The sequence below is a fragment of the Bacillus rossius genome, chromosome 2 (genome assembly GCF_032445375.1).
Source record: "Bacillus rossius redtenbacheri isolate Brsri chromosome 2, Brsri_v3, whole genome shotgun sequence".
Taxonomy (NCBI): domain Eukaryota; kingdom Metazoa; phylum Arthropoda; class Insecta; order Phasmatodea; family Bacillidae; genus Bacillus; species Bacillus rossius.
Window position 1 is genome coordinate 52093609 of NC_086331.1, and position 11911 is coordinate 52105519.

General features: G+C 34.0%; 1 protein-coding gene across 1 annotated transcript; it reads left to right on the forward strand.

Annotated features, from left to right (window-relative positions):
- The first annotated feature begins 2914 nt into the window (after positions 1–2914).
- LOC134529283 (uncharacterized) lies at positions 2915–9980 on the forward strand. The gene is made up of 5 exons (XM_063363188.1): positions 2915–3750; positions 4259–4402; positions 5769–6023; positions 6102–6373; positions 9173–9980. The coding sequence occupies exons 2-5, from the start codon at positions 4390–4392 to the stop codon at positions 9284–9286; spliced, it is 654 nt and encodes a 217-aa protein (XP_063219258.1). The 5' UTR covers positions 2915–3750; positions 4259–4389; the 3' UTR covers positions 9287–9980.
- Positions 9981–11911: the final 1931 nt, after the last annotated feature.

Sequence of the window (11911 nt, forward strand, 5' to 3'; positions counted from 1 at the left end):
TTAATACCATTGGCAGTTTAATTTAGCAGGAATACTTATTGGTAGTGTAATTTAAACTTGAAAAAATATTTTACGAGTGTCGAAAACACATTACCTTTGGCGAAAAATATTACGTCTTGAACTTATAAGAGATCTTTCACTCTAGTCGTCCAATTAGCCGTACGATTAAAGCGATTTGGCCTTGAACTGTGGATAGTGTGTTGAAATCCGCCTACAACAAAGATATTTTGAACTAATTCAAAAATTTTAGTGAAAGTTTATAAGGACTAACATAAAGCGATTTTTAAGATATAACAACCCTACACAGAAAAAAATATCGGGTATGATTGCGAATGAAGAAGATGGTGACCGAGGCCAAAGACAAGCTGCCTTTCATAGGCACCGAGTGACGGACACCCGGACATGGCCTAATCCTTACGAGGGGCATGCCGAAGAGCCAACAAGTCAACAAGCCAACAAGCCCTTAATAAATACATTGTTCCAAAATAGGCCAATTCGTATTTTTTACTATTTACTATTTATAACCATCTAAATTGAATCAAAAATATTTTGAATGGTTGAATAAATATGTGATGGTGATATTAGATGTTGTCGGGAAAGGTTTTGTTTTATTTGGTTTGAGAAAAAAGGTGCTTTGAAGTAGGAGGGGGAGCTCCGGTTGGAAACTACTCTGTATACGGAGGACTTCGAATTTCATTCGTAAAACAAATGAATTTGTAACATTTCCGGGTTATACAGATAAATATAAAACATTGTTAAAAGTTAAAAAATGACATGCTAATCAAGAAAGTATTTTCATACCTATATGAAAAAAATTGCAGATTCACCTGTTATTTGCAGCAAAATTTGATTTTTCATTATATTCCACACATAATGCTAAAATGAAGCACACTTTATTATATAATTGGTTGTGGTCGGTGAGAGGTGCTATTTATTCAGCACTTGACTGGGTCATTAAAAATGCAGTGACTGTACTAATGCGTTTTCATAGTTCGCCATTACAGTATGAAAAAGCTACAATGTTTTGCTAAATACGATCCTATAGTAAAAAAATAGTTTGGTCATTTGCTGCGGAATTATTTTCTAATTAATTCCTAATTTAAAATTTACTAGCTGCCCGACCCGGCTTCGCACGGCTATACTAATGGAAAAAAATTAAGCCACATCTCCCATTTATAGTAATGGTAAATTAAAAAAAAATCAGTTAAAATATATAACAATGCTGTATAATCTACCGGAGAGAAAATAAATAGCACCGATCGTTTCCCGACTCGTGCACGCAACGTACAACTGATGTACCCGTACTTCGCTACGGCAGTCTACAGGCAGATCACTCTTGCGCCGCTCATTATACATGCCCCTCCTTGTGGGTACGCCACTGCCGCGCGATGCCCGTTGCCATAGAGACGCAGAAGGCATGAACAATGCAAAATCCTGTTCTCATGCAGACAAAGTACCCACTGTTGCCTGGTTTTAACCACCCATGGAATCTAATTTTCGGAAAATGTTATCCTGCGTAACATAAGGAGCATTGCTGTGAAGTTTCAAGTCTGTAAAATATAGATACTTGGAAAAAAAGGGCAATTTTTGATATTTAAATTACCCGCAAAATTTCAACGGTGATGAGGACTGCACTAACAATGAAATAGTCGTGGCCATAGGGACGAATGAAGCATCAACAAAGCAACAGCCGTTGCCATGGTGATTTCCTACCAAAAACTAGAAATTTTGATATATTACGCTCCCGAAAATCCCCTTGGGATCGGATTTCAGCAGAATCCGTTCTTAGTGAGCGTCTTCATCACAAAATGTGTAACTATGCTAAATTTCAAGTCAGTCGGGTGTATAGTTTTAGAGATCTCGTGATGAGTGAGTCAGTAAGTGGTATTTCGCTTATATATGTATGTATATATATATATATATATATATATATACACACACACACACAAGTCCTCGTCAGAATTGTAACGGGAGAGGAAAATTATTGATGGTCCAAAAAATAAAAATTAATTAAAAATAATTCTAGCAAAAAAAAACAAATTAAACACACAGAGAGGGAAAAAAACAATAGTTTAGGGTTGTGATTTAAAGTGATAAAAAGTATTTAAATACTATTTGATTTCTTATGAGGGTACTGATTGCTTCGTTCTTAATATCACACGTGTGTTTTTTGTTTGCATGTGAAAATTAAGAATGATAAGGCATCTAGTGCGTGGCAACAATGTTAATAGGCAATAGGAAATAAACCTCTAGCACCTGCGGCATTGTCAACACACACTTCGTACGTGTACTGCAATTTGTATCTAACCCCCTCGAACGCACTTGATTCTAAATTGGACTTTTAGTAAGGATCCTAAATGTTATTGATAATATAATATAGCCTATAGCCTTCTTCGATAAATGTACTATCAACACTGAAATAATTTTTCAAATCGGACCAGTGGTTCCTGAGATTAGCGCGTTCAAACAAACACACTCTTTAGCTTTATAATATTAGTATAGATAGGTAGAGACTGGAAAAAATCGCGAATTTATTTCGCGATAAGCTAAAATCCAAAAGCATGTAACACTATGCTGCTTCTACTATTGGCTCACTGTTTGTATGGAGGACTCAGGGCTAATGAGAAACTCTCAACCGAAGATATAATGAGTCACAGGCTGCCCGGTTTAAACATCCCATAATTTTGCAACCAATGAACAGGTGATATTATCCCGAAGATGTAGAACTGTGGAGTCTATCCTAGAAGTAATGGGAAACGCGAATTTTTCCAGTCTGTATTTATAGTACATGACTTATTGCTAGGGACTTGCAAAATTATGGTTAATTTTTGACAACAGAAACAATGGAAACTGTTGTCCTACATAATAAAGAACTCTGTCTTTGAATCAAGTGTAATTTGACACGCTTAGTATAGTCCATCCACGGTAACCTCCTACTTTTTTAAACGAACCTTTGAAAAAACACACCAGGATGCAGCATGTTTGGTTCGTTTGCAAAAATACTTTCCATCATATGCATATTAAACATGCATTAACACTAAATTACCGTATAATGATGTTAAATAAAATTTTACAAAAAAAGTAACTATCTATGTACAATATTATTAATATTAATGATCTCGCATGTGTGTAAATGAAACAGTGAGAGAAGTGGTGTGTTGGCAATGATTAGAACGAAATAGTTCCATAGCCAAAATATATATTTTTTGACTTTCCGCGTGTATTTAAGAATTTGTGTGGGTATTTGTTAAGTTTGAACATTTTTTTAAATCTCTGGTGAAATAAAAACGTTATGTTAACGGTAAAAAAAATATTACGTGCCGAAACCGTGGTCGCGCATTAATAATGTTAATAGTCACTTGATTGTTTTCTCTTTCAGCCGTTTGCAGTCTGCACAGATTACGCCATATTGCAGTGTGTTTTAATATATTACTGACCGTGAAATAACGTACAGTTTGTGTTTCAGGATTTTGTGTTAATATTGTGTATTTTAACTTTGTTATATTATTTATTATCTACTATTGTAATGATGGAATTTGTTATCGTTTTGATATGTTGTGTGGTTCTTGTGATTGCTGTAATGGTAATTGGTTCCGGAATGGGGAAAGCTACTTCTTCGCAGCGTCAGATGGACATCATTAACGTCGCTCAGAACTTATATGTTTTAATTAAAAAAGGCGACTTGAAGAAATGTGACGTTACGCAGACGACCGCGTTTCTTCTCAACATCGCAAAGTCAACTGTTCTCAAGTAAGTAGGCTTTTTTCGTTTTCATGCACGTAAAAAAAATATCGACTGTGTCCTAAGTATTGTCGGCCTGTGTTTTAACTCACGAGGTTTTTTGTGTTTTATTTCCAATTTATATTTTTTGGTGTGAGACAACACCGCCATGTGGCGTCTCTGTTGAAAAGTTAACCTAAAATCATATTAGGCCTACTCAGGTCCTAACAATAACAATATAGGCACTTTCAAGTATTTTTATAACGATGTTTATAAACTTTATGATAGGTTTAACTATAACATAAGGGAGTGATTTTATAATTTGCATTTAATTAGTTTTTCATCTGTTTGGGAGATCACAAAATAAATAAAAAAACACTTCATTAATTTCGTGGACAAAGTCTGTCATGTTTCCATTTAGTGACCACAAAGCAAATATTTGTGACAAAATGCCATATTTGGAACACTGCCTAACCGCGTATTGTGAACGGGTCCCCGGAAAAGTGTTATGACAAATGTTTTTTTTTTTTTTGGTTAGGTACTACAAGAAAGACATTGAAGAAGTTTCAACACCAGGAAAAAAGAGGAAAAAAAAGGCCACAGGAAGGAAAGTCACTTGACACAGTCGACGATTTCACAGTAAATACAATCAGGAATGCAATTTACAGGATGTACGCTGAAGGTAAAAATTGGATACTGAAGAGTAGTTTCAATATCACTGGGGTAGGCCCTACTTAATTGTATTCATTTCATATATCCATATGCAGATTGACCGGTTCAGTTTTTTTCCCGATATCATCTGTCCTTTAAAAATACTTAACATTTTTGAGTGGTTTGTTAGGTTTCTTTATTGATATGGTATTGATATATAGAATATTGTGCAACATATGAAATAGGTACACGTCCTTTTAAGGTTAGGTTAAAGATAGAAAGAAAATTGTTACATTCTAAAACTACAAGTAATGTTTATATCGTTATACACAGTATACATATTAAATAACCTCAACTTTTATGATGTATCAGAAGGTTAAATAATGACTATTTCCAGTATCAATAATATCCAGTTGTGCGCTTTAGCAGTAATTGGTTACAAATTAGTGAGTTGTGGTCTAAGCAAGCATGGTTATTAAAAAAAAAATTGGGATACTTAATTGGCTAAATTGTACTGTGTGGCAGGGTCCAGTACAATATATATTCTATTGCAAAATAGTGTCATGCCCCGCCTAACCCTTTAGAAAATATAGGGGTATTGTTATTTTATAAACAATAGGCCTACTTCATTGTAATGAAGTATCATATGAAAACACAACTTAGCCAGACAAACTGTGTGTTAGTGTATGAAGTAACAGAAGGTTATAAAACAGTAAAAGTTTAGTATCGCGTATACGATTCGATACATTGATCCTGATTGCATGATCCTGCAAATATTGATCCTGTGATTGATGATGCTTGCTTTTCTAATTTATTACGTTTAAAAATCCTGTACAAAACCAAAACTAAAAACCTGTGATGTAGTAATGAGTTATGATTTAAAGTTGAATAATAATGAAAATATATATGTTTTATTAAACTTATGATAATTATTCTTGCTATACCACAATATTTGATTAAGTTCAGGATCTTTGATCTGAATAAATGAAAAAAAGCATGCACCACACGATCAATAGGATGTACAGGTTCATGCATAAAGATCTAGGGATCACATGGGATACACGATACAAAACATTTACCTATAACACAGTGTAGAGCTTGTAACTTATTGATTGCTAAATTGAATGCTGAAATAATAATGTTTTACACAACTTCAATACAAACGCGCAATATAATCGTCATATCATTGCAGACAAAAATACTGCAATGTAGAATTCCTCTAAGCAAACTACAAAATTTAAATTAATTTAAAAGTATTTTTGAAATGTAAGTTTATTAAAACTATTTAATAAATGTAAATTGTGCACTTAAATTATCTTCTACGGGGTTGTGGTTTCGCTTAGTTTTGTGTACCTCTGTTATTTCATGTATTGTTAATGTATGCAATAAATTTACAGGTTTGAATGTTACAGTCGACACCATTTTGAAAGAAATCAGGGAAAGACAAATAGATTATTATGGTGGAAGATCAAGTCTTCATAAATTGTTAAAGAAGATGGGATTTTCATGGACAACTGTTGATGGACGAAAAGCTTTGATAGAGAATGAAAACATAGTATTGAAGCGAATAGATTTCTTGAGAAAGTATAAAGAAGAAAAAGAAAGAGGTGCCAATTTCATATTTGTTGATGAAACATGGATTTTCCAGAGAGGCAAGGCATTAATTTATTTGAAAATTTGTTCTGTGGTCCAATACAAAGTATACCATTTCCATTTCATATATTTTTCAGGAACTGTATCAAAGTCATGGCAGGACAAGAGTCTACAATCTGCGAAGAGACGTACTGTTGGAGATGGTAAAAGGTTTATTGTTGTTAATGCTGGAGGGCGCACTGGCTTTGTGCCAGGAGCAGGATTACTTTTTGTTTCAGGTCAGAAGACTGCAGACTACCATGGCGAGATGAATGGGGAAACTTTCTTGATGTGGTTTGAAGACATGTTGGTGCATCTTGAGGAACCCAGTGTCATCATAATGGACAATGCTTCATATCACAGCACCCAGGTATGTGCAATGGTAAAGCAGTGTCTTTTTATTGCTCAAATTGTAATGTGAAAAATTTACATGTGTTTATTATTGTGTATAAGTACGAATATTCGAGACTAATACATTTTGCCAGCAATAATTGTTATCTTAATAGTATGCCTACACTACATTTTTTTAAACTATAATGTTTGAGCTGAAATTGATTACACACACACACACAGATATATATATATATATATATATATATATATATATATATATATATATATAATGTAATTGAATTACATCATAGTGCAAACTAATTTAGTAGAGGGTTTGAAATACCAAATAAAAATTTTTTATTGCAAATAGCATTTGAAAATGACATAATTACTTGTTTGGTAAAAGGACCCACTTTATGAATGCTCTGTTGCCCTACTTAATAAATTAAAATAATATTTTCAAAAAAAATTTCTAGTCACTAAACTAACATGCTTTGTTAAATTTAGAAATTCATTACGACAATATGCCAAAACACATGTTTGCTTTGCATAAGTACAGTAGAACCCTGTTATAATTTGTTTTTAAGGGGCTACAAGAAAAAAAAAACATAAGCAGGAAATTCAATTTAGTACTTTTTAGTGTGGATTTATTGCCAATGGACTCAACAAGCTGCATAAAGATATATTTGATGCTCCAATTTGCTTGTAGCAAGCCAAAAACAATTTTTCTTTAACATCATGGTGCTTCCAGCTTCTATCTGCTTTGTCTTTACTTACACATTGTCTCATTGCTGTAAAATTGTCTCATTTCTGTATAATTGTCATAATTCACGACAGTGTTTACAGTGGAAATGCTTAAGTCCAGTTCTTTTGCCACTTGAACATGTGATTTAAGTGAATACATTTGAAAACACACAGAATGGCTAAAAATTTATGAATTTATTTGTTTTCCAAGGGTGTCAACAGGCAGTTAACTGCTAACATACACATATACATAGACAGTATAGACAAAGGCTTTTAATTTTTTTCGTCTTCTAAAATTTTATGAAGTGAACATTACAAGCACGAAACGCATAATTTGTGAAACATTATATCCAGGAATTAAATACATTGTCCTTATAGGGAAAATATTGGACTTGAAAAATAATACATTATAGGCAGGAAAACTTTATAAGCAGTAAAATTGTAACAGGGTTCTACTGTCATGAATTCTTATCAGCTACTTGAGTATTTAGTTAAATGTTGGCATAACGTAGGTTGAGAAAACACCTACAACGAACTGGACCAAGGATGCACTGATCGCGTGGCTGGAGAAGAATGAGATAAAACATGAAAATAATTTGTTGAAAGTGGAGCTGCTGAGAATAGCTAAACAAAACAAGCCCCGAATACGGTATATTATTTCGTTTTTTTTACAGCATTTCTTTAAAAGTGAGATAGTTGCAAAAAATTACGTATACGCCTTGTTCTAACACACTTTTCAGATATGAGGTAGACGAGTTGGCTTGTAACTATGGCCACAAAATTCTACGACTCCCACCCTATCACTGCCACTATAATGCAATCGAACTAGTTTGGGCTCAATGTAAACACCATTACAATAGTAACGTGGGGCGGGCCAAGAGATTTGACAATGATGCAGTTGCAGCCATCTGGAAAGAGGCTCTTGATGCTTCCACACCAGAGAGGTATTTTCATGTTGCATGACCAATGGGGTATTCCTTTTGAAGTAGAAATTGTTTTATTTTCCTGTAGAACATTCCTCAAGCTTCAGCAAAACCCTTACCATACATTTTTACATAATACGTAAGTATTGTTGCCTAGCAGCCTGGTCCTACCATTCCTTTTGATAGCTTTGTGTGCTAGTGTGTGTATAGTGTGATTATCATTTTGTGTATATTCATATACCAGTAATACAGTTTTAAAACAATTGGTAAAAATAAGTGGTTTGAATTTGTGTAGTTGTCGTTTTGAAAATGTGTTGCATGTATGTGTTTGTGTTCGTGTTTGTGTTTGTAATTTTATTCCCATGTGATTCATACATATTTGTGTAGTTTCTAGATCTAACAGTGGTGACTTATTTGCAAGGTTTTTTTTTTTTGTAATTGCAGTCCATTTGCAATTGTTTCATTTCCATAAATAGTTTTGTATTTATTAGTAATTGTGATATTACTTTCTGTTATGCTTAATCTTGTGTCAATGACTTTAAAGTTATGGTGGGTTCAGTGCTGTAGGCAGATTTCAATATTCAGATAAAATTTCAACGTAGAGAATTTTGAATATTTTCATTTAGCGAACTTGAATAGGAATTTACACATGTAGTTCTTGCACATTAGTATTTTCAAAAGTTATGTTATTATAGTGAAATACATATACAGTAAATCATCAAAACTATTCAAAAAATTAAATTTTCGCTATATCTCACTGTTTTTGTCTGGGACAAATTTTAACCAAAAACAAACACAAAAGTTATGAAATAAATATTTTATCATATGCATTCTAAGCCTTTATTGATAACATAGAAAATATTTACAGCTTTATTATATCTTGAATAAACCACTCAAAATTTTTTTTTTCAGATAACATAAAACAAAACATGTTACTTCAAGTATTAAATAATAGCTTTGATAGTTGAGGAAAACACATTAAATGAGTTTTGTTGTGTTTAAAAATAGTTTCTTGTGGAGTGAGTTCAAAATTGTATGTAATAAAGAGCATGCCATGCATTGTTTACTATGCCGTTTTGACAGAAACAAACATATTTTGTTATAGAGTGGTTTTTGCTATAAACAGGTCATTTATATAGAGGTTTTACTGTATACATTAATTTTTTTAGATGGGCGAGGTGTGTGGATCACGTGGAGAAGCTAATTCAAGCAGACTGGGAGAGAGAAGTCCACATAGACAGCGGCACCATTCCTCCACTCATCATCCACCTCGGCGAGGATAGTTCAAGTGAAGACAGTGACAGCGAAGAATTTGAGGTTACGACACAGCAAGTAGATGGAGACAGTGAAGTACTGGCAGTTCCTCTTGATGATTTACCCGGGTGTTCTTATTGAGGTCTGTATGTAATAAACACCTGGGCAACTGTAAGTATTGGGGTTTGAAACATTTTTTTTTTCTTTTATGCATTCCCATTAAGTATGTTGATTACTGGAACTTTATGTATTAACTTTATATTACACATATTATAAAATTAATAATAAATTTCATTTCTGGATTCGTATAGGTGTATGTGAAACATTTTATTTTGTTGTGTGTCTTCATTTTTCAGTGAACTTACTTGGAAAACAAAAAGCCAGTCCCCATCCAGGGCCACAAATAAATAATGCATATAAGTGGTATAGAAATTACTGTCAATTCTTAACCACAATTTTACTGTTCATAAAATTATGATTTTGTCTAATAAGTATACTCAGGAAAATGTATATAACCATATTTTTATTTGTGGCCTTAACCGGCAAAATGGTAGGGGTTTATTAAATAAAAGAAGAAAATTCATATTTAAATGTTTTCATCTGAATTTGTTAATTTTATTAAACCTTCAATCCTTAGTCTTTTCCAGATTGCTTAGATGGACAGCCATATGTATAATTTACAATACTTTTTTTTTCAGATGCAGAAAACTGTGTTGAACTGTACTAAAGTATGATATTTATTGCTTACATAAATGTTGTAAATTTATATGTTCTCCTAAAAATTTACTTTAAATTATATGTTATTTCTTTAGCTAACAAACTTATTTTTTAATATTTTTACCATTGGGTATCATAAATGTTATGCACATATACATGTATACTTAGATCATATTCAAATTACTTATATATATATATATATATATATATATATATATATATACATACACACACACACACACACATTGTTTTGACAGCTGGTGATTGTAACCAAACCATTTGACATTTGTCACATGGCAATGTTTTTGTTTACATACGGCGGAAGGATACATAGTGACATTAAAGTAGATCCGGTGAAAAGCAGGGCTTCAGAAAAGTAGGAGGTTACCGTGGATGGACTATAGAACTTGAGCCCGCCCACTTGTTCAAGGGGCCTGGGTTCAATTTGTGTTGTCCCTTCACCTTCATCCCGCGACAGGCAATGGGAAACCACTGCTGACTCATTCTGCCTCGGCAAGCATAGGGACGTCACAGCTGTCGTCACCGTGGCGTTGCCTGTGCTCGCGACTCCCAGAAAAAATTTAAACACTAATCATAGCCATTATCATCAGCAGAACTTAAAGTAAATAATCATATTGCGAAGTATAAGTGGGTCGTTTGCAACCAGAAGTCACTATAAGGCAGCAGCCAATCAATAAGATGTGCTAACCTGAGTGGGTACCAGAACGTGTAATTCACCCTGGTGCCACAAAATAAAGCTATTTTGAAGGGGGCACTGCTAAATGCTTAGTTCACAAGGATTAGAGGGATTTATTCATCTATTAAATATAGATACTTGAACCACTAAACGAGTGGAACTGCTTCCTCTGATGATTGGCCTACATTCCATTAAGCCAGTGATGAAACAGCGTGACCTAGTTATGTGCAACAAAGAATATGGAATTTAAAAAAATACCCCTAAATTCGGTAGAGGGCAAAAAATAGATCTACGAATTTTTTGCGGATTGATTTTCATCCACGATGGACTCGGCTTGCCTATACATAATTGAGTCTTTTTTGAGTGGTCATTGGTGGAAAACAAAGTCACATAATTTGACGGCTTCAAATGCTTGTTAAGAGCATGAACATAGACTTGGAAATATTGATTTATTTGGCATCATGCTAAAATTACAAGCATTATAATTTGTTCTACCAAATTTTGATTTTTCCATTAGCTGATTTCCAAGTGAGATTTTTATATATTCTCTTTAATCGGCACTACATGAGAAGCTGGGCATCGAGGCTCGCGGTCTCAGAGGGACGTGACCAAATAACTGCGGTCAAATTATGAAAGCAGTGGAAAAGTATGAAGATCTGCATCCTAGCTCGCGACCAAAACGAATTTTCGAACCTATAACCATGAACGTGAAGCAGATGTATGTGTAGAAGCATGCATATTTCGCAAAAAGATTTCGAATCTGTCTGAATGTTATTGTTAAAACACTATATTATCGTCTGTGTTTCGTGGATTGAGTTTGTTTCAGGTACATATCTAATGTAACAACACCAATCACAGTTATTCAGTGAGGAAGCAAATGCGTCCTGAGTGGCTCGGGAAAATAAGGCAACGACTTCTCTTGCAGACAGCCGCCAATCACAAGGAAGAAACCGCTGGTGCGGAAATACCATGTTGCAGTTTAATAGGCGTTCAAAAATGTTCGCGAAAAATGCCTGCCACTATGGATGTGTGCTTAGAGTCTACTTTGACACCAATTGAATCAGCTAAATTACATGGATCTACCGATTGGCGTTTACAGAAGTCGTAATGAGACACAGGTGTCTTGGAGTTATACGTTGCTGGAGACATTCAAGGAATTTTGTTTTTTCGTACGTATAAATGTTGATCCCGTGAGAGCTTGAGTTTTTCGGTGATTCTGCGGGCTTTGCCAAGTCGTAAT

Coding starts and splice junctions, on each gene's coding strand:
- LOC134529283 (XM_063363188.1), top strand. Junction 6,024..6,101: donor AACATGGATTTTCCAGAGAG/GCAAGGCATTAA, acceptor TATATTTTTCAG/GAACTGTATCAAAGTCATGG. Junction 6,374..9,172: donor CTTCATATCACAGCACCCAG/GTATGTGCAATG, acceptor TAATTTTTTTAG/ATGGGCGAGGTGTGTGGATC.